General features: G+C 36.4%; 1 protein-coding gene across 1 annotated transcript in view; it reads left to right on the top strand.

The window, feature by feature from the left end:
* Positions 1-592: 592 nt before the first annotated feature.
* Positions 593-24739, top strand: part of LOC144975210 (uncharacterized) — an 81109-nt gene continuing 56962 nt past the window's right edge. Inside the window, exons 1-4 of the mRNA XM_078919060.1 lie at positions 593-1036; positions 15181-16460; positions 20904-21058; positions 24581-24739. The exon at positions 24581-24739 is cut by the window's right edge and continues 5 nt beyond it. Of these exons, the coding sequence (XP_078775186.1) occupies positions 15186-16460; positions 20904-21058; positions 24581-24739 (1589 nt within the window). The 5' untranslated portion in view covers positions 593-1036; positions 15181-15185. The remainder of the gene's footprint in view (positions 1037-15180; positions 16461-20903; positions 21059-24580) is intronic.

Here is a 24739-nt window from a genome sequence, read left to right as displayed (position 1 = left end):
ATATTGCGCAAAATTCACTAACGTGCTCAACGCGCTTTACAGGGGATCCCTGACAAACAGCTAAAATCCACAATATAAAATTGCAATTGACACGACTTAAGTTAAAGCCTTCTGTTTTCAATGACATCCGACTTCCGCAAGGCATATTTACAGACACCAATTAAACATCCATAACATACAGATTGTTATTCACTTGACTTGACTTAAAGCCTTCTGTTTTCACCTACTTCCGCAAGGCATATTTACAGAAACCAATTAAACATCCATATGTATATATATATATATATATATATATATATATATATATATATATATATATATATATATATATACATAATAAACTCTGTTCTTTTGATGCCAGCACACAACCACTTTTCCCCATTCTAATGGTATAAAAGCACACCGTGTCCCGATGACTCAACTGATCAATAATCAAGAAATGGATTCAAGATAATTTGTGGTGGCCCCTGCTCTACACATTGTATGGTGACTCTTTGGAATGTTAAAAACCAATGACCCGAAACGTGGTATGAATGTCTGTGTGTGTGTGTGTGTGTGTGTGTGTGTGTGTGTGTGTGGTGTTCTTTTGAATGTGTATGATTGTGCCTCCTCGTCTAACACACGAACCGTGTCGTATATCACCTAAATGTTGAAGCCGGTCATGTTTCTATTCATAATTTAATTGATGTGTATGTGTTGTGTGTATGTTGGGGATGATTTTTTTGTGGAGATAAAGAGTGTTTTTGGACAATTAAATCCTATATTGTTCCATCACAAGGATTATTTTGATGATTGTTATAAGTACTTTATATCGAATATGGATTCAATCTAACAATTATTTTAATGTTAATGTTTATATCTAAATGTGTTCCTGCTACCTCTATTTTAATTTTAACACTCTTAAACCAGATGTGTAAATAGGTCATTTCTAATTCATAATGATAAAGAAGCATTTTGTGATTTGACAAAGTTGATGTGACGATTCTACTTTCATAAACCGGATACGCAATCAACTAACTTCATTACTGACTGCAAGGTAACATATTTGATTGTTGATAAGTCCCACAGTCCCTGTATTGAAATCGTTCAATTAATGTAAAAAGACATCATACATTGGGGTATAGGTATACTTTTTACATGTATTATTTTCTTCTATTCGAATCACATTCATTAGATCTGCTAAGGCCGACAGTCATACAACAGAACCACAAAGCCGCAAAGCTAAAAATAATATGACACTTGTGTTATGTTTATTTTCACATTGAGTAGAAAAAGTTGGGGTTTTATTTCTTTTTTTTTTTTCCTTTTTTGTTTAATCCATCAAAATTGCATATTTTTTATCCGCATAAATCTAAACTTGTGTTGGTCCATGAAAAGATAGATGTTTAAACAAATTGTTATTTAAACAAATCTCTTTTTGGCTTCAGAGTGTCATTTTTATCTTGATAACCCTCAAGTTCAAAACTGGGTTCAACGCCATTTTGCATATTCTCCAAGGCCAACGCATACTTACTTTTCGTCTCATTGTTATCATCATTATTACTATTATTGTAATCATAATTATCATCATCATCATCATCATCATCATCATCATCATCATCATCATCATCATCGTCATCATCATCTTCATCGTCATCGTCATCATCATCATCATCATCATCTTCTTCTTCTTCTTCTTCTTCATTGTTATTATTACCATTAGTATTATTACCAAATCGCGCAGTTTTATTTGGAACTCATTCAAAACTCTCTAAGTTGTCTCTAAGACATCAAGAACAGCATACTACTCATTGACTCCAAAATGCAATTCAAGTATTGGTTCAAGCAGACATAATACCACAATGAGTTGTTGGGTCACAATCTTGTATCACGTCTCTGTGTTGTTTATCTGATTTACAGTTCACTGAAATTTTAAATTTAACAAGGGGGGGGGGGGGGGGGGGGAGACCGCGTGGCTCAGCAATATAGTCTTGGCTTCATACCCGAAACGTACAAAGTTCGAATACCGCTGAGCTCTGTGGCCTTGAACAAGTCACCTCGCCCTATGTCAGTTTGCGACCTTGCACTGTGGCTAACGCCCTGTGTTATTTCAGTTTTCCTTTGGAATAGACCCTTAAGACATTTTTTCCCGTGGGATGAATAAAAGGATTTTTTCTTCAATGTTCTTTATTTAAATAAAACCAGCCACACGCATCATAAACAACGTGCACTTATTTGCAGGTCTGATAACCCAATTCCTTATGGGCTCTTTTTTGTAATGGAAATCTAAACAAAATCATACAAAATTTTGTCCATTACAACAAAGTTATTCTAGGCCTTAAGTGGATGTGGATGTCAGACCTGCATATATATATATATATATATATATATATATATATATATATATATATATATATATATATATATATATATATATTATTTAAAATATTTACCACAATGTTTGGGGCAGTCTACATCAATGTTTCAGGCTTAATTTGCCATCTTCAGGACTGAGGAACTCAGTCCTGAAGATGGCAAATTAAGCCTGAAACATTGATGTAGACTGCCCCAAACATTGTGGTAAATATTTTAAATAATAATTCGCTCCATTACTACATGTCGAGCACTTTTCGTACCATATTTGTATCAAACACGATTCAATATATATATATATATATATATATATATATATATATATATATATATATATATTTGCTTCTAAAGTATTTCTTAATGTTTTTAGTCCGTCTTTCTTTACATTGGCTAACATTATAACTTCATTGAGTTTACTTAATATACAACATATGTGACCCTCGTCTCAAAACGGTATTATGTTGGGATGAACCAGATGTTGAAAGTTCAATTTTAAGCTTCACTGGTCAAGTAAATGAAATTTCAGTTTTCAATTGTTTAACATTCTATAATTTTTCTTCAATAATACATACATGGAATCAACCCAAGTCTGAGGTTTTTGGTCATAGATTTTATTTCCATCACTTTTATCATCCCGACTTAATACCGTTTTGAGGCGGCGGGTCACATATTTACTTACTGAACCGACGTGTCGGCTTGTTTCTGGTTTCTTTTATTTTTTACCATGCGAACAGTATGCAGAGCTGAGGCGGCCTACTTGAAATTTCAAAAAATCGTAGTTTCGAAGGGGAAAAAAAGAAGACTTTAGAAGATATTCTAACTATCGTATAGGGAATGAAATTATCGGAAGAGTAGCGTCCCTTGATTGGACGTCACCGTCGGAAAAGTTATTAGAGAGAGAACGTCATGTTGGTTGTGCGCATGCGTCTCTAGTCCTCGCTTCCGGAGACACTTCACCGAAAGCGAGGACGAGAGAGACGCATGCGCAAAACCATGTTGACGTTCTCTCTGTAAGGTGATATCCAATCAAGGGACGCTACTCTTCCGCTAATCTCATTCCCTATTGTATTCGTGTTCATTTACAGGTACCATATTAAGCCCGTTTCTGTATTGTTGATCAATAAAGACACGAGCTTAATATGGTACCTGTACATGAATACAAATACAATACAACAGTTAGAATATCCTCTAGACTTCACTTTAAATAGCTTTAGAAATAAATAAATTATTGCTCTCAGCATGGTTCAAAAATGTTTCAAATTCAAAGTCCTGGATATAGTTTCTAAGGAGCTAAACTTTCCTTTTCAACAAGATGTATTGAGTCAAAGAGACCTAAGCAGGTCTGTAGATGGAGCCAAAATTTCTTATTTCTACGAATATTGGAGTACTAGGTAGGTTTTCTCTATAGCAGATAGTTTGAAGTTGACGTTACACAGGTATTTGTTATTGCTTTTTGTCATCCGCGTTTATGAGTAATTCTCACTGAACGGTATTATCCAGACTATAAACGTTCAAGATTTCACATTGTTGTGTGTGTTGGTCCGTTATACTTCCGGATGGCAATGTTGTTGTCTTCTTAGCCAAGCGCATACTATCCATACCAAAGGAATGGATGCTTCTACTGTCTATAAGCTGATTTTTTACTCTCTCTCTCTCTCTCTCTCTCTCTCTCTCTCTCTCTTTCTTTCTCTCTCTCTCTCTCTCTCTCTCTCTTTTCTCTCTCTCTCTCTCTCTCTCTCTCTCTCTCTCTCGGATAGGTGATGAGCGCCATTTCTTGTTGCACCTGTGCGTGACAGCCAATTATTTTCTTCCTCCTTTCTTTATCAGACAGTGTCTCATACACAATGCCTTTATCTTATTACACAAGGAAAAACCAGTCATCCACGACAATATCTGATTAAATTATAACACAGGAGAAGGAATTCGAACTTGTCGCAAATGGCTTTTATCCTGCAAATAATAAAGAATTGAAAACTTGCATGGAGATAATGTACGATTCTTACACTCTTGCCTTTTAGAATTGGATTCAATAGTCTGATGTCACGTCGCCCAGCAACGGCGGCCATCGTGGTTCTAAACAAAGAAAACCGGTACTTTTTATTCTTCATGCTGGTTAGAACTTTTCACGTGTCTTGTGATCAGAATGTGTAAAAGTCAAAACATGATCAGATTTTTAATGTTTCTTTTCCTCTGGATACGCTTTTATGCTCGTCGGAGAAATATTTCATAAGGGCGTCCGCCATTGTTACGATAGTTTAGAGCCAGTTACTAAGTTACCATGCGTCATTATTAGGAAAGTGACGTTACGACTGTTGAAGCTTATTCCGGACGTGTTCCCAAGGAATAAAGTAGTTTTTTCCCGTTTCTATAACGTGGAACGGACTATATCAATAGTGGGGATAAAGTTCGAATTCCAAAACGCAAGAGGGCAAGAAATCATTTATTCTACCCCTCAATCAATTCCGATTTCGTCATCTTTGAAAAAAAGGCATCTTCAAAACCACTTAACTAATAGATACTTCTTTTCAAAGAATAATTTTGTTTTGGTGAAATTTAACCATTAATAATTAATAATTAATCTGACGTCACATATTGATTTTGTAAACATATTATCATTACGCGTTACTCTTTAGGGGGAGGGGTATGATAATATATTTAGCACTAATTTGTATGGCGATGTATGGCCTATATTCTAGAAAGAAATTGACATTTATTACAAATTTCAGATGTTGTAATTCATAGTGATGAACTTTTTCCCGGCTAAAGCAGGAAATCCGACTTCATAAAATATTCCGGACTACCTTGTTAGTTATCGATGAGCTGATGTCTTACAGATGAAAGCATTTATTGTTGTGTGGCTATGTGGTCTTGTGTTATGACACTCGCTTTCGGATCGGAATGCCATGGGTTCGAACCTCGCTCGGCGCATAGTTGAGTTCTTTGAAAAGACTCTTTACTCCCATTCTGTCACCGTACTCAGGTGTAAAATTAGTACCTGGCCGTTAACAGCGTTGTCTATGTCGGGAAAAAAATTGTAATATCGCCAAGCAGACATCATGTCTCGTCCTTAAAGTTGCGTGTTGCTGTTGGTCAGGGACCACTTATAAAGCGCTTTGAGCACGTTTCGTGGATATTGCTCTATACAAAAGCTCACGTTTTTGTGGGGTTTTTCTTTTCAAGGCAACAGTTAATTGGAAGACAGATGGATATGTATATCATTTTCTATGATTTAAGGGTCATACCGTTTCACAAAGAGAGGCTTTGCACGATATATTTTCATATAGATATGCTCATTACAAGAAAAAATATTTAGGCTTTTTTTTCTTATTTTAGGAAAGGGCATTCCTGATTTTATAATTTCGATGACCGCGTTATCAAACGTCATTGTCCTAATGTTAAATGTACTCGCTTTCTCCTTCTTTTTTTTTTTTTTTTTTTTTTTTTTTTTAATACACTAATCAGCATCTAACAAAACGGAACACAACCGGTATTATTTTGGTTTCGAAGGTCCCGATTTCTCTGTTGCAAAGTAGCAAATGAAACTTTTGTTCAAATCCATTGTTTAAATAAATAAATAAAAAATTAAACGTAGGAAATCACGGAATATTCGTCTCGCGCAATCATCCGGTTTTGCTGAATATCCAATAAGATTTTGGCGTGTAATGGTATCTTTAGTAGTAGTAGTAGTAGTAGTAGTAGTAGTAGTAGCAGCAGCAGCAGCAGCAGCAGTAGTAGTAGTAGTAGTAGTAGTAGTAGTAGTAGTAGTAGTACTAGTAGTAGTAGTAGTAGTAGTAGCAGCAGCAGCAGCAGCAGCAGCAGCAGCAGTAGTAGTAGTAGTAGTAGTAGTAGTAGTAGTAGTAGTAGTAGTAGTAGTAGTAGTAGTAGTAGTAGTCCTTCGGGGCCATGGAGCCATTGAGCGGGAGTTTTTCCCTGTTTCTATAACGTGGAACGGACTATATCAATTGCTTGCTATCCTTTCGATAGGACGCTAGTCTATCGCAAAGTATTTTTCGCGAGATCTAACAAACCCAATACCTCAGGGGATCAGAAAAAAATCTCGACTACACCCGAGATCGATCTCGGCCCGTTTGCGTGTGAAGCGAGTGCTCTACCAACTGAGCTATCGGGACCCCCTTTAGGAACATTTAGTCGCCAAATATGAATTCTAACTGTAATCTTTTTTAAAGCTATCTTCATTTTTGCAATTTCTTTTTTTATAGAGAAAGGCCTTCAAAACAATCAGGGTATTTTTCGATAAGGCACACAAGACAAATATTTTCTCATTTGGTCATTGAATAAGTTAACAACAATTGTAGTAGTGTGAATATAAAGCTGCGATAAAGCAGATTTTGAATGTTTTTTTCTCAAATTATTATAAGTATTTCGGACTTAAATTTTTTTGTCTATTAAAACAACTGCGCTTAATTTTCTTGAGCATTTATATAGGGCAATATCCACTAAAAGTGCTTAAAGCTCTTTACAAGGGGTCCTTGGCCAACAGCTATACTTAATACGTAGGATGAAACATGATGCCCGTTAGAAAAATATTGCAAATTATGTTTTCCGACAGAGACAACGCCGTTAACGGCCAGATACTCATTTTACACCTGAGTACGAAGATGAAATTCCCATAGTGGGCAGGGAGGCACTTACTGGCTCTTCTGTCTCCTTATATCTGTTTTCCAACATGATTTCTATCTTTGTCTTGGAATGAGATTATTTGGTTTTGTCCTGGCCCTGGCCGGAGTCCTGGATGGGAGGAAAACAGTCAAAAGCATAGTTATTGTTTTGGTAGATGATATTTTTTCCTTGTAAATCATCTCTCTGTTATGTATTATTATATTTGTTTTTTTAATGGATAATGTAAGCATTTGATTGTATTCCTCTTTGTTGGATCTTGTGCTTGTGTCCGGATGTGAGGTTTAGGTGATCTCAAACTAAGTACATTGGTGGTATGCTCTTGGAATCTACATCTGATCCCTATTTGTTCCCAAGTTCCCCTTTGTCTTATTTTCTCTTGGATGCTTTTATTGTAATTCTAGAACTTTTTACTATCCCATTTTCTTCCTTTTTACTGGCGCTGATATAACCTAAATGTATTCCAAGCACCGTAAAACCCTTAAAAACAAAACAAAACAAACGAAGATGGAATGTGAGTAAATAATTTTTTTTTCCAAAGATCCAGCTATGGGCCTCTTAGCTCAGAGCGAGACTCGAGCCCGGGACCTTCCGATCCGAAGGCGAATGAGTGTCAAACTACAAGACCACATCATAACCGCACATTTATCACTAAATTGTCCAGTTTATTGAAATAACGAGTCGAAGAAAACACCTTTTTGCCGGAATTTCCACCGGCCGACGTTTACTTATTTGCAGGTCTGATAATCCAATTCCTTATGGGCTCATTGTTGTAATGGGAATCTCAAAAAAAAATAAATAATAATGACACAAAATATTGTCCATTACAACAATGTTAAATAAACTAGGCCCATAAGTGGGTTCGGGTGTCAGACCTGCATAATATGTACACGTCGCCACCAGCAATTAATGGTGTGAGGTCAAATCTGAGGTCAAACTGGATCCATTCTTACATCAATCAATTAACCAGCTAACTGCGGTACTCTGGAAAGACCCGGGTAAAATAAAATTTGGTCAGAAAACTCGTCCTTCAAATATCGATCGATTTAAATGACCCTCACCTTGGCAAAAACTCTCAAACTTGGGTCTTTGATGAAGACTTAACGAAGTCCAAGTTTTGAGACCTTTTGCCAAGACGAGGGTCATTTAAATCGATCGATATTTGAGGGACGAGTTTTCTGGCCATTTTTTTTTTTTTTTTTTTTTTTTTTTTTTTTTTTTTTTTTTTTTTTTTTTGTAATTTGAGTTTTTCCGGAGTAGGGCAGGTAACTGGTTAAAAAAAACAAGTTCAGAAATGTCAATATTCTATGATGTGTCGTCATTTAGTTCCCATAGGTTAGGCATGAAATTTTCCTACACGTGGTATGATAATTGGAATCAACTGATTGTAATTCCAGTCACCATTTAGACATTTCTTTTATTAAATTCCGTGAGATATAAAGGTTCTTGACGTCATATTCATTTTACAAAAAAATGCCAAAGATGTGGCAGCTACAAGGTATTCAAAGATTTGTTGGCCTAAATGACCCTTTACATGATATGATATGATATGATATGATATGATATGATATGATATGATATGATATGATATGATGATATCAGTTTCTGTTTTGCCGTGACATAAATACAAATTCATGGAATGAAATAACAATGCTTAGCTTTTCTCTACTAAAATATACATTTATACTACTTGTAAAAGCGTAATTTTTATTCGCCTGTTGCAACTACGTATTTTTATTTAATCGAAATAGCACCAAATCTCCGCAATTCAAGGGCAAAATGTGTTAATACTATTGTGAAATCTGTGTTAATTTGTCAAATAAACAAACAAGGGAAATTAGTATTTTGAAGGGAGGGTGGGGGGGTGCTCAAAATGCCATCGAAATGGAAAAAAACAACAACTCTCGTACAAAAAAAAAAATAAGAAGAAAGAATGCCTATCCCATTTTCCATTTTAAAAAAACGAGTTTTTTAAAGTTCAAAGTTTCTTTTGAATTCAGCTTTGAAAAAACCAAATTGGCAACTATGTGCGAACCACTTGGGGTCTTTATTAATGGATCGAGTCTATAACAGTCTCTGACAATTTCTTGGGGAAGTCCCAACCTATTAAAGTAAGCTATTCATAGAGTCAGAATTTGTCTCTGACTATTAAGTCACGTGTTACATGTGTGTGTGTGTGTGTGTGTGTTTTTGTGTGTGTGTGTGTGTTTGTGTGTGTGTGTGTGTGTGCGAAGTCTCAGACTACAGAGGTCAATCTATTTTTAATGGGGTTTCCCCGGGAAAGTATGACAAAACGTCATAGAAATGTGTTACTTTTCCACCTTTGAATGCAAAGTAGCACAGAAATCATATCTATTTCCACTTCTTGTTTGTTTCGATCGGGTTTTTCCCCCACAAAAGAGACTTTCAGAATCTCATAATAATTGGATTCAATAGTCTGATGTCACGTCGCCCAACAACGGCGAGCAGCGTGGTTCTAAACAAAGAAAATCGGTACTTTGTATTCTTTATGCTGGCTAGAACTTTTCATAAGTCATGTGATCAGAATGTATAAAAGTCAAAACATGATCATATTTATAATGTTTTTCTCCTCTGGATACACTTTTATGATCGTCGGAGAAATATTTCATAAGGGCGTCCGCCATTGTTCCGATAGTTTAGAGCCAGTTACTAATTTAAGCGTCATTACGAGGGAAGTGACGTCATGACTGTTGAAGCCTATTCTGTCCCGAACAGCCTTCCCGGCAACTGTCCTTCCTCTTTCTGTTGTTTCGCCAGGGTTGTTGTCTTCATCCATGTCATTTTGAGAGTCGGTTTGGACGAATTCAATCCCTCGAAGGGGCGGGGACATACACTCCTCGAAACTAGGTGAGAAGTTGCCAGGCTTCTCCACCAGTAAGAGGAGACACTGGGTGGTATCGAATCAGCTTCGGTCGAGAACCTGCCTGACGGCAAACTCGCTTCATCAGTGGGGACTTTCCACCTGTCCAACATGTACCCGATGTGGGAACGAACCCGAAACCGCAGAGCATCTAGTTGAACGGTGTGTTGAGACGAAGCTTCCGGCGGGTTTGCGACGGTGCACTAGTACGATAAAGAATTTGCAGATTGGGTCGATCGTCATAACATAGTAGTGTGAGAACCATTAGAAGCTGTTGTTTCCACACCAATGTATCTCTCAATCGTTGCTCGAGTTGCGATGTGTGAATGGTTGTACTGCTATGTGGTCTAGTGGTATGACACTCGCTTTCGGACCGGAAGGTCCTGGGTTCGAGTCTCGCGCTCGGCGCATAGTTGAATCCTTGGAAAAGGCTCTTTACTCACATTCTCTTACCGTACTCAGGTGTAAAATGAGTACCTGATGGTTAACAGCGTTGTCTTTGTCCTAAAAAAGTGTAATATCTGTCATGTCCCGTCCTACATGTTAAATGTTGCCATTGACCAGGGACCCCTTGTAAAGCGCTTTGAGCACATTTAGTGGATATTGCGCTATATAAAGCTCAATAATTTAATTATTTATTTATTATTGCCTTTTTCTGCGAGTGCTAGGATTATTGAGAGGCATAATCAGCCATGGACGGATCATATTCCCACTGTCCCCAATTTTGATCGCTTGAAGAGGCCTCTGGTTTTCTTCGAATGTCACGAACAAAGTGGTGACAGCCTGGGTACGCGGGCATCATGCACAGAGCCAGGCCAATTTGCGACTACGTTGATGAAAATAAGGTCTGCATCACAAAACCGCCTTTTTGAGTGAGAAAATTACATTTTTGTGTGTTTAGATGGTAAGATTTGGCGACAGCTCTGAAAATGGCTGCTTGAGAGAGAGAGAGAGAGTTTAAGATAATCCAATTTTCAAGTTTATTCGTTTTAAAGTAGTCCTTAAGAGCCATTGGGTCCAAGGACAATAAAATTGCTTGTTATTCTTTGGATAGGACGCTATTTTATCGCAAAGTACTTTCTCGCAGACTAACAGACTCAGTTACCCATTCACTGCTGGGTGGACAGAGGGGTCAGAAAAAATATCGACTGCACCCGTTATCGATCTTGGCCCCTTTGCCTGTGGAGCGAATGCTCTACCAACTGAGCTACCAACCTCTTATGCGATTTAACCAAATATAAATAACAAAAATAAATTTCCTACTTTTTGTGTGTTGAACAAAACTTGACTTGGCCTTTATTTGAGTGAGAGGAAGTTAATACAATTTTTTTAAAAATATAAGTTATAAAATTATGTGTTAGCCTGCTTGTTCTTCAAACCGCCCTTAATACTATTCCTTCCTTGTGTGCGGCTATGTGGTCTTGTGGTATGAAACTTCCTTTCGGATCGGAAGGTCTTGATTTCGAGCCTCACTCGGCGTATAGTTGAATCCTTGGCAAAACCTCTTTACTCAGATTCTCTCATCGTACTCAGGTGTAAAACGAGTACCTGGCCTTTAACAGCGTTGTCAATGTCGAGGACAAAAAATGTAATTTCGCCTAACAGGCGGCATATCTCGTTCTACATGTTACATGTTGCTGTTTGGTCATGGACCCTGTCAAGCTTAAGTTTCTTTCCAGAATGCTCCCTGTTGGTGTTTTGAAGAATTTAACTTAACTTTCTCCCCACCAACCATTTTCAATTCTTTTTTTTTTTTTTACTGCCCACTCAAAACACAAATTAAATTTATAAGCTCAGCTTTAAAAGCAATACGCTTCAAAAGTCGTAACGTCACTTCCCTCATATTGACGTATGGTAACTTAGAACTGGCTCTAAACTATCGGAACAATGGCGGACGCCCTTATGAAATATTTCTCCGACGAGCATTAAAGCGTATCCAGAGGAAAAAAAAAACATTATAAATCTGATCATGTTTTGAATTTTACACATTCTGATCACAAGACATATGAAAAGTTCTAGCCAGCATGAAGAATAAAAAGTACCGATTTTCTTTGTTTAGAACCACGATGGCCGCCGTTGCTGGGCGACGTGATATCAGACTATTGAATCCAATTTCGATGTATCTAGCGACATGATTTTGTAGAGCTAAACAACCTTTAGAACCCAACATTAAGATCTGATTAATTTGACAAAGACTTTTTTTTTTAATTTGTGATTTATGAAACATATCTGAATAAGAAAATTATTTTTGTTGTTTGTTTGTTTCTTTGGGTTTTTTTCTGCTGTTTTTTCTTTGTTTATTGGTTGTTTTGTTGTGTTTTTTTTTTTTTTTTTTTTTTTTTTTTTTTTTTTTTTTTTTTTTTGTTTGGGGGGGGGGGGGGTTGGGTTTTTTTTCCTTCGTATTGTATGTGACGATGTTCCTATAGATGTTAAGGAATGAGTTAAGGAGCCGTCTATACTCGGAGTGAAAGACACACACAACAATAATACAAATAGTGACAATAATAAAATGATAATAATATAATAATAATAATAATAATAATAATAATAATAATAATAATAATAATAATAATAATATAATAATAATATAATAATAATAATAATAATAATAATAATAATAATAATAATAATAATATATAATAATAATAATAATAATAATAATAATGATAATAATAATAATAATGATAATAATAATAATAATAATAATAATAATAATAATAATAATATAATAATAATAATAATAATAATAATAATAATAATAATAATAATAATAATAATAATAATAATAATAGTTTGATATTGGCGACGAGATCCAAAAGCAGTTGATATTACGTGCAGACATGACATAATATTTCTTCCCTCTTCCCCTCACGTACAGAGACACGTCCATTCACACCTGAACAAAATGTGACTCCTCGCTTCAAAACTATCATGTCGGGATTATAAAGATTCTAAAAATTGAATTTATAGCAAGAAATAACAGACTTTGGTTGAGTTTGTATGTTTTATTGAGGGGAATGAATATCATATTTCAGGGTACCAGTACTATTAATTCATATTATTGACCAGTTTAGCATTCATATCGGATTTTTAGCATCTGGTTCATCCCGGCATAATACCGTTTTGAGACGATGGGTCACAAATAACAAAAAGGTTGGGTTTTTTTTTTTTTTTCATTGAACGTCAGCAATCTAGGATTGACTGACTGCATCGCTATGTATAGCCAGACAGCTGGGAAATAACCCTTTCCTTACCAGCCATTTTCAGGATTTCCCCCAAAACTACTCACCCAACTAACACAAAGATATATTTTTATCACTCAAACACAATAGCAGTATATTCTTGCGATACATAATTTCTTTAGCAAAACATACTCTACTACACACTGTTCATTTTCGTTAAATGTTATGATGTACAAGAGACATTTGAATAAGAAAAATGTTGGCTGTATTGTAAACAATGTGACGATTTTCCTGTAGTTGGTAAGGAGAGGGTTAAAAACTGACCTTTTGAACACAAGTCAAATGATGATGTTTTCGTAGCGTTTTGGTACAAAAAGGTTATCCTTTGGCGATGCTAATTTATGTCTCGACATTCTGGACTAGACAATGACGTCAAGAATATTGCAAGCAAATATTACGTCGTCTCCTCGCTTAACATGTCAAGCGACATGGAATATACTAAGAACCCAGATGGGTGCCTATAGCAAAATACTGTCTTCAAGTCTGTCGTGCCTGTGGTTAAGCATTTAAACTCATTCTCCCACTGGATTTAGTTATGAATTAAATAGTAGATTTTCGACCAATCAAAACATGGAATTTCTGACACACCTTCACACGTGCTCGGACAAACATAGTTGGTTGTTTATAGATAGAATGCGCTTGGCCAAGGAGTTCACAACATTGCCATCCGAAGTATAACGGACCAACACACAAACTCTGTGTAACATGAACTTTTATAGTCTGGTTAATACAGTTTAGTGAGAACAACTCACAAACGCGGATGGCAAAAACAATAACAAAGGCCTGAGTGACGTCATCTGCATATATCTATAAACAATTACGTGAATGACACGACCTCTCTCTGATCATTGTTATTGCTTTTAGACCGCCAAATGGGTGACTAGTTTCACACGATTTCTCGGATCAGATTATAAACGTCTAAGTTCACACATAGATTTCTGTGTTCTATTGATCAAGCGAAAGAACAGTGGGTTTTTACTAAGAACATACCACGATAGTACATCTGTTTAGTTTGCTATGTCAACCAATCACGGGCCATTGTTTACAGTATGACGACTGTCCGATAGGCGTGGTTATCTAAGTGTCTATTAGATGCATTGGCTATAACAACGCCATGTGATATCGATATGTATGCGAGTAACAAACTTGAGATTTACATATAGCGTATTATCCAACAACCGTGCTCAAAGCGCTTTTCAAGGGGTCCCTGGCCAATAACAACACCTAAAATGTAGGATGGACATGACGCCTGGATGGCGATAATACATTTTTTTTCTGTTATAACCAGGTATTCATTCTAAATAAAAAGAAATAAAGTAATAACAAGATTCCGTTTATTCATCCCATATGGGGAAATTCGTCTCTAAGGTCTATTCCAAGGGAATACTGGAATAATCCCGGCAGTGCAGCGCCGCAAATTGAGCTAGGGCAAAATGATCGAACTCAGTACCTTCTGGATACGGAGCAAAGACCGTACCGCTGATCCACGCTGAGCCTTATACCAGAGAGTAAAGAGCTTTTTCCAAAAACTCAATCAAGCGCGGCTTAGGGTAGCAATCGAAGCCTGGATCTTTGAACTGAATGCGAGTGTTATGTCACCAAATACCACATAGCCACACGACAATAAATGACGCCTTTACTTTTTCTGGTTATTCTTTTTTTGTTTTTGCCAAATATTTTTGAATTTATTTTCCGTATAACCTGCTTGATGAATGAACAAAATAATGTGAACTACTTATAGTATCCTATAGATAGTATGCGCTTGCCTAAGAAATTCACAGCATTGCCATCCGGAAGTATAACGAACCAACACACAAAACTATGTGTAACCATGAACTTTTATAGGCTGGTTAATACAGTTTTGTGAGAAGTACTCAGAAACGCGGATGGCAAAAAGCAATAACAAAGACATGAGTGATGTCAACTTAATTTTATCTATATATTTTGTTACATATATGTTGAGTTATTTTTATATGGTAGATCAGATATCTCCATCTTTCTTTCTTTCTTTTTTTTTCGCATATTTTCTTTATCATTTATTCTTTTTTTATATATTCTTATCACCAGACTAGATGGCGGACAACGGGGGTTTTGAGAACGTGGAGAACGGAGAACATAAGTTACGAGATGTCAATGAACGGAACGAGGACAAGTTAAACACGGGAAATCAAAATGGCAGCGAATTAAACAATGAAAAAAGTTCAAAAATTGATGATCACAATTCTGCTCGTGATAGGGATCACGTGAATGGACAAAAGAGAGATTATAAAAGTGATGAGGATGTGAGCGGCTCGCATAAAGATCGTGATAAGGACCATCGTGACAGAAAAAGGCGTGATAGAAGGATACGTGATGATAGCGACGATAGTTTAGACTCCCGTGATCACAGACACAAACGTGATTCTCGAGACAGGCGTGATTCCCGGGAAAGACGTGATTCTCGTGATAGGCGGGATTCTCGGGATAGGCGCGATTCTCGGGATAGGCGCGATTCCCGGGATAGGCGTGATTCTCGGGAGAGACGTGATTCTCGGGATAGGAGGTCACGTGAAAGGAATAACAGATCTAGAGACGACGATAGGGATAGCAGATACTCCGAAAGGTCGAGAGATAGGTTAAGGGATAGTGATATAGATAGCAGATACACAGATAATGAAAGGGATAGATATTCAGACAGATCAAAGGATTGGGACAGAGATCGGGATAGAGATAGATCGGTAGATAGTCGTGGAGATAGGTTCGGGGATGGGGAGGGAGACAAAGATAGAGATTCTCATCGTCGTGATAGAGATGGCAGATATAGAGATAGAGACAGAGAGAAGAGTAGAGACAGAGAGAGTGAAAGAGAGTGGGAGAAAGATGGGGATGAGGAGAGAAGCAGAGACCAAGAGAGGACCAGAGGAAGGGATAGAGATGAAGATGGAAATAGATATGGCAAGAGGGAGAAAGAGCTGGAGAATGATGGAGATAGGAAAAGAGACCGCAAAGCTCCAGACAGGGTTTCAAACTCCCTTGACTCCAGAGGAGAAAGGTACCGCGAGATGTACGTCGGTGACAAAGACCAAGACTACGCCAGGGTAAAGAGGGGAGATAATTACGATAATAGCAGATACTCTGATAACGGCTCTGTGACTGTGCCGAATAGGGACGTAGAGTCTGGGTACTCTGCGGGTATCTATGACTCCATCCCACGTGATGTGACGTCACCAAAGAAGAAAAAGGACTGGAAGATGATTTTGTCCCCGACCAGGTTGCTGGAGAAATTGAAAAGGAACGCGAGGGAAGATAAGTACCACGATGGAGAAAAACCGGATCCTATGACAAAACCACCAGAGCACCATGCCCAGGTACGATTAGTCTTAGATAGTTTCAAAAAGCACTTTTAACTAACTCAACCCTAACACCGACTATATCCGTAGTAGATACCCCGAGTTACTTTTTCCCCATGTCTATTTGTTCCATTTTTCTGAGACAAATTATAGGCGTAGTATCAAAGCTAATGTTCTGGGTGGGGTTACCAACCTCCCATAGTGGGCAGCGATGTACTTGCTGTGTCTTCTATTTCCCTATACATGTTTTCCAATTGCTTTCTGTTTTTGTCTTGGAATGAGATTACTACGTTTTATCCTGGTGATCTCCAAGTAAGTACACAGATAGTGTTCTCTTGGAATCTACATTTGTTCCCTATTTGAACCATTCCTCTTTGTCTTACTTTTTCCTCAAGTCCTTTTAATTGTACCTCTAGGATATTTTCACTATTCAATATTCTTCCTTTTTACTGGCGCTGATATGACCTTTATGTGTTGCAAGCGCCGTAAAATCCTTATAAACAAAAACAAACAAAGCTCATGTTCTTAATTTTTACATGTTAATGGTAGTTGAATACTAATATATATATACATGATATTTATTAATACATATTTTGTTTTTTCATTCAATTTTGAAATGTAACAAATATTTCTAGGATTGAGTGCGTTAACTTCTTTCAGAATATTGACCGTGCGTATCATTTAGCCATACGTACTATTGTCTCTGTTGATAATTTGTTTATGCTTGTGAGGCAATAATAAAAATAATCATTAAAAATATAATAAGAATAGAACGATAATAAATACGAACTTCAAGTCTTATATAATACAAGAAATAGTATAATATTATAGTCTCCACCATAATGAAGTATAGTTAAACCCAAGTAACATAACTGTGTCTGTAAAGTCAATAGATAGTTCGAAGATGACGTCACTCCAGGACAGTCTGTTAATGTTGTATGCATTGGTTAGAGTAAGCTACAGTTGTACTATAGATATAAACGCTTCAAGGATACACACATTGCTCGAGTATGGCCATACTCACAATTGTTAATGAACTTTTAAGCGGTTATACAGTACACTGAAATAACCACAAATACGCGGAGTGGCAAAAGCATAACAATGGCCAGCGATTGTAAACGATAACTGCAGTTTTACTATAGTAAATTCCCACTGCTCTATCGCTTGATCTTTTGATAGTATGCGCTTGGCTAAGAAGCTCACAACATTGCCATCGGAAGTATAACGGACCAACACACAAAACTATGTGTAACCTTAAACGTTTATAGTCTGGTTAATAAAGTTTAGTGAGAATTACTCATAAACGCGGATGACAAAAAAAAAAAAAAAAAAAAATAACAAAGGCCTGAGTGACGTCAACTTCATACTAGCTATAAAAACTACAGAAAACTTTTGAGTAAACTTAAACGTTTATAGATAGTTCGAAGTTGACGTCACTGAGGTCTTTGTTATTGTTTTCTTACCATCCGCGTTTATGAGTAATGTTTACTAAACTGTATTAACCTGACTATAAACATTCATGGATACATACAGTTTTGTGTGTTGGTCCGTTATACTTCCGGATGGCAATGTTATGAGCTTCTTAGCCAAGCGCATACTATCTATAACATGATCTGGAAAACCGTGTGATAACTAGTCAACCATCTGGCAGTATAAAAACAATAACAATGATGAGAGAGAGGTCGATTTCATTCACGTTGTTGTTTATAAACAACCAACTATGTCCCAGCACGTGTGTTACAAAGGTGTGTTACAAATTCCATGTTTTGATTGGTCAAATATCAACTCGTTAATTCTAAATGATGTTTTTAATGATTATTGTTGTCATTAATATTTCATTATCGATACTACGACACTTGTACATTTATAATTCATTCGATCATGAACACAATTTCCAATAACTTCAGTATTCTATGACAGTAATCTTCTATTTCATAATGCATTATTGATATATTTATTTTTCCTTACACTCAAAATTGTGTAAAACTGTCTGTAAATGATACAACACAAGCTTTAGATAGTTCGAAGTTGACGTCACTCAGGTCTTTGTTAATGTTTTTTGCCATCCGCGTTTATGAGTAATTCTCACTAAACTGTATTAACCTGCCTATAAACGTTCATGATTACCCAGAGTTTTGTGTGTTGGTCCGTTATACTTCCGGATGGTAATGTTGTGATCTTCTTAACCAAGCGCATACTATATTTACGAGATTTTGTAATTATAAACTATTGTATAAGGCATTTAAAGGATAATTCCTATATTCAGCCTTTAATAAGATAAGATACGTATATATGTACATAATGATTATATATACACACACACACACGCACACACACACACATATATATATATATATATATATATATATATATATATATATATATATTATATATATATATGTCAAATCACATTAGTTACTCTAATTTTACAACTATTTATTATTAAAACTATAAAAAAAATCAAGCAAATATCTTAAAAATAAGATAAGATAAGATAATTGTCTTGCCTTCTTACATACTTTTCTTCATCTCGCTCATTTTAACATAATACCCTTTTGACAAGACATGTTACCATTGATCTTCTAAATAAAATAAAACGAGCTTTTATAGAGCACAAAGATTGATAGGGTCCAGGGTACGAGTCCGGCTGTGAGCGGCGCATAGTTGAGTAATCGGAAAAGGCTCTTAACTCACATTCACCTTGTCCGGGCAAAATAAATGATAATATCGCCTAACAGGCGTATTGCCTCGTCCAACATGTTAAGCGTTTCTGTTGGCTTGGAACTTCTTCTAAAGCGCTTTGTACATGTTTAGTAAATATTGCGTTCCATAAATAAATGCTTTCTTATTTATTTATAATGAATAAACCCAAATTTTCCCATTTCTGAAATTGCAACTATAAATTGACTTTTTTTTCATAACATCGCTCCGACTTAATACCTGCTTGAGACGGTTGGTCACATGTTATTGATTAAATGCGCTTAGGTAAAACATTCACAACATCTGCCAGCTAGATCAGACATACCAAGTCACAAATCTGTGTCTAACTTTTAACGTTTATAGTCTGATATATATATATATATATATATATATATATATATATTATATATATATATATATATATATATATATATATATATAATTAAGTGATAACCGAACATTAACAGACTGCCTGTCTCACAATAATAACAAAGAGCTGAGTGATGTTAACTTCGTTACCTCTATAGATAGAATGAAGATGACGCCACTCGGGTCTTTGTTATTGGTTTTTTTTTTTTTTGCCATGCGCGTTTATGAGTTATTCTCACTAAACTGTATTAACCCTTATTTAGTATATATATATATAGATAGAATGCGCTTGTCCAAGGAGTTCACAACATTGCCATCCGGAAGTATAACGGACCAACACACAAACTCTGTGTAACCATGAACTTTTATAGTCTATACTCCTTTTACAAAAAGACAACATATTTTTGCATCCTGTGATGCTAAATACAACAGACGACAGCGTTTGGTCAGCATAAATATATAGGAAGAATTAAGAACACCAACGACAAATCACATTGTGTTAAGCAGGGTCCTCAGACACAACAAAATATCAAGTGGTTTTAGACAGAGTAGAGGATAGAGAAGGCGGTGGTTGAGGCGTCCCAAACATGTGACTATGAGACAAAAGGCTGTCTGTCAGTCAAGTCTAAATATTTGTTGTCTTTTGACGTCATTTTTTGTAGTCAGGCTATAGATAGTATGCGCTTGGCTAAGAAGCTCATAACATTGCCATCCGGAAGTAAAACGGACCAACACACAAAACTGTGTGTATCTTTGAACGTTTATAGTCGGGTTAATACAGTTCAGTGAGCATTACTCATAAACGCGGATGGAAAAAAAACAATAATAAAGACCTGAGTGACGTCATCTTCGAACTATCAATAGATAGAACGAAGATGACGTCACTCAGGCCGTTGTTATTGTTTTTGCCATCCGCGTTTGTGAGTTGTTCTCACTAAACTGTATTAACGAGACTATAAAAGTTCATGGTTACACAGAGTTTATGTGTTGGTCCGTTATACCTCCGGATGGCAATGTTGTGAACTCCTTGGCCAAGCGCATTCTATCTATAAGCTAACGATGGCTACTATTAATCAGACTATAGAAGTTTAAGGTTACACATAGTTTTGTGTGTTGATCTGTTATACTTCCGAATTGCAATGTTATGAGCTTCTTAGCCAAGTGCACACTATCTATAAATAGAAGAAAAAAATGACGTCACTCTGGTCTTTCTTATTGTCTTTTGACATCCGCGTTTATGAGTAATTTTCACTAAACTGCAATAACCAGACTATAAACTTTTAAGGTTACACCTAGTTTTTTGTGTGTCGATCCGTTATACTTCCGGATGGCAATGTTGTGAGCTTCTAAGCAAAGCGCATACTATCTATAATAATATTTTATTAATTACAGAGTCGTTCTGACACTCCCACCAAAGGCAAAGATGAGGACGAGAGAAAATTGGTGTACGGACAGGACGAGAATGAGGATAGAGGGAACTGGACTGGAAAATACGACTTTATTTTGTCACTGCTTGGAACTGCTGTAGGATTGGGGAATGTATGGAGGTAACCTTGTTAATGGAGGACGTCAGTCAATAAAATAGAATTTAACGCTTGGATAATAGGAAGGAAAAAAGGCTTGGCAGTTTCATCCAGTTGCTATGGATACCGAGTTCAAAGGTTTATTTTAGGCAACTGCCAGTACATAACATACTTTAACATATTATAATTTCCAATGACTTGACTTGACTTAGATGCCTTTCGCGTCTCGACCGAAAGATCGGGTCGCCTTGGCTGTTTCCAGTATTTCCTGTGTGAGGTGTCTCCAATATTGCCGGTCCTCTGCTAGGGTTCTCAGATTTTCAAGGTCCCCTGCCGTTATGAGACTAATGCTTTGTCCAAGTGTTGTGAGGTTTTTTGTTTAGGATCACAGGGAGTGTTGTGATCGGTCTTCCTCTGAAAAGGTTCCCGTGTTTTTGGAAGTATCCCGACATGGCTTGGTTAGCTGGTATGTTTTTGTCCCTGCGTAGTATGTGACCGAAAAGTTGCCATCATTGTTGTAAAATGTCAAGGGAGATTGGTCTTTCTTTTGTGATCTTATAGAGTGATTCATTTGAGATCTTTTTTGGGTATTTGATGTCCAGTACCCTTCTTAGCTGTGTGCGATGGAAGGCATCCAGATGTTCTTCTTCGGATTTTGTCAACGCCCAAGTGCCGCAATTATACAGAAGTACCGGTTTTACAAGAGCACGGTACAGTTACAGTTTGGTTTTTCTCTTTATTTTGTCACCTCTAATCCATACATTGGTGAGTTTACTGAGTGCGGCGTTTGATAGCTGTTTTCTTCTTTGTACATCCTCGGTGTCTCCAATTAGTGAGCCGACTTTCTTTGTTCTTTTCCATTCTTCTTTGTTCCTCGATATTGTTGTAAATTCGGTTTTATTGGCATTGACTTGGAGGTTATATTTCATGAGGGTATTTTGTATGATGTCTATATTTGCTGGTGTTGATCCAATAAAATCGACATCATCTGCATAGGCGATTTCTCTAGGGATTGCATTCTCAATATGAGTCGTTGGTTTTGGAATGACTTTTCGAACTTCTTTCAGAGCGTGTTCTAAGTATATTGTGAACAGAATCGGGCTCAGACTATCTCCTTGGGGGGTCCCGATGTTACTTTCGAACTGCGTCTGTTTTGTGGCCCCGTATATCATTGGTTGTATCTTTGTGTTGCTGAGGAGAAATCGGATTATTCGGAGCTCGTCTTCGTCAACTATGTCTGTTAATATCTCCAAAAGTTTTCCTCTGTCGATTGTATCAAAGGCTGCGGACATATCGATTCCGGTTATTGTTATGGATATGTTTTCTTTGAGTGCCTTTGCTGCCAACCATGTATGTGTCCATACAACGTCCGATGTGCTTCGGTCTTGGCGAAACCCGCTTTGGCTATGTGATAGATATTTTTCTATTTTCGGTCTAATTCTGTTGAGGACAATTTCCAATGAACAAATCAAAAGAGGTAAAATGAATAATTGAAGAAAGGAAATAAAAAAACTATATATATATATATATATATATATATATATATATATATATATATATATATATATATATATATGTGTGTGTGTGTGTGTGTGTGTGTGTACTTAGTCAAGTGAGTGTTATGTGTTTCTTATCTACTTATATAAATATATAAGGTCGCTTACGCTTTTTTCCCCGATACAATTGTTTCTATGTCGTCCATTTCGTTATAGCAAGAGGGTTTAATTAGTTCAAAGTGCTTGTATATCAGTTAAACTTGGTCATTATATTGAGTAGTCTAGGATAGTTTTACGTTCCAAAGTTAAAGGATTGGTCATTATATTGAGTACTAGAGAATAACTTTCTTTAATCGGTGTTACTTGGTATTTGGGGATAATAGCATCAAATTACAGTCGGAATTTATTATTTGGGCGTAGTGAACGTAAAACTAACGTTTACCAAAAGTAATATTATATCATAAAAGGCGGGGTTTAACATTAATATGCAGGAATTGACGTTTCAGGTTTGAATGTGATTTGATCTTTCTCTTAGGGGTTGGATTGTAGACTGACAGGGAACTTTCAAAACTAGTAAGAGGTGTGGCTTGAAATAATTTACAATAAGGGGGAAAGACAGTGATGCTAGATTCTAGGCCATCCTACGATTCTACTTCACGATGAGCTGCACTTTCCTAGTGTCCAACTAAGAATCTTTAATTTACGGACTTAGAAATATTCCACGCATATTGAAAATGGTTACTTAGGCAAAATGACTTTATATTTGGACTGATTACGGATTTGGAATTTATGAAACTGATTGAATTATGACCATGCTATTTGATTTGGATTTGGAATTTATCACAACAAATAAACTGTAAGAAATGAAACTTGGAATCTGGACTTTTATTTGAATGTCTTGATGTTGTACATTCAATTATCATCATTGGCCCTTGACCTCTTTAGTCATTATTAACACCTACAACACAACGCAAAGGAATAACATTACCATCTATCAAAAAATCCACTATACAATCATATACGAGCAACTACGCCACCGAGCACTCTAGTATCTACAAGTACCACCAACACTCATATATATATATATATATATATATATATATACAGACCGACTGACGAAATGGAGGACATAGAAACAATTGTATCGGGGAAAAAACGTATGTTTCCTTATATATTTATATAAGTAGATAAGAAACACATAACACTCACTTGACTGAGTGAACACAATTATATTATGTAGCCCAAACAATTCATATTTCAGGAAACAGAAAAATAAATATATTAACAATAAATCTCGATTCATCTTTATCGACACTTTCTGACCTACTTCTCATTCCTTCTCTTTTTCTACGAGGGTTAAACAAATTTGATTTTCCCTGACTGTGAAGGAATGGTTTGATTCGCAGGAAAGTTTTAGGACAGAATAATTATCAGTTTCATGTAAAATTACACGCAAAAAAATAATGCAAATTTCTGATGTTCACTTTTATAATTTGCTGCTTACCAAAGGACAGAAAACAGAAATAGAAATTATATGATAAAAGTGTTTATAATTTCTCCAAAAAAAAAAAAAAAGCAGAAATGCAGCATTTTCAAACGGAAGCTAGAGCGAAGAAGGAGGAAGGAAAACGCTGTAGAGAAATTTGCCCAGTGTTTGTGAAAAGAGACTTTTTAACGGATTAGTGAAAGTGGATGGATAATGGCTCTATCAATATCATTTTCCTCCTCCGCTTCCATTTTCCTCTCTTCTTCATCTTTCTCTTCCTCTCTTCCTCCTTCTTCTCGTCCTCATCCTCGTTATCATCATCATTATCATTACAACCGTTATTACTATTACCATCATCATTTTTGTCATTACTCTCATCACTCATCATCATCATCATCATCATCATCATCATCATCATCATCATCATCATCATCATCATCATCATCATCATCATCATCACCATCACCATCATCATCATCATCATCATCATCATCATTATCATCAACATCACGACTAAAAATCACTTCCACCATCAATATTCTTTCTTACATTTACCCTGCTCAGGTTCCCCTACCTTTGTTACCGAAATGGCGGTGGGGCCTTTCTCTTCCCTTTCCTCATCATGATGGTCATCATCGGAGTACCACTCTTCTTCCTTGAAGCAGCACTCGGCCAGTTTAGTTCTTGTGGCGCCATGACATGCTGGGAATTCGCTCCTTTCTT

This window comes from Berghia stephanieae, chromosome 6, assembly GCF_034508935.2.
Source record: "Berghia stephanieae isolate SIO BIC M18660-M18661 chromosome 6, UCSD_Bste_1.3, whole genome shotgun sequence".
Classification (NCBI taxonomy): domain Eukaryota; kingdom Metazoa; phylum Mollusca; class Gastropoda; order Nudibranchia; family Aeolidiidae; genus Berghia; species Berghia stephanieae.
This window is presented reverse-complemented; position numbering and strand designations above follow the sequence as displayed.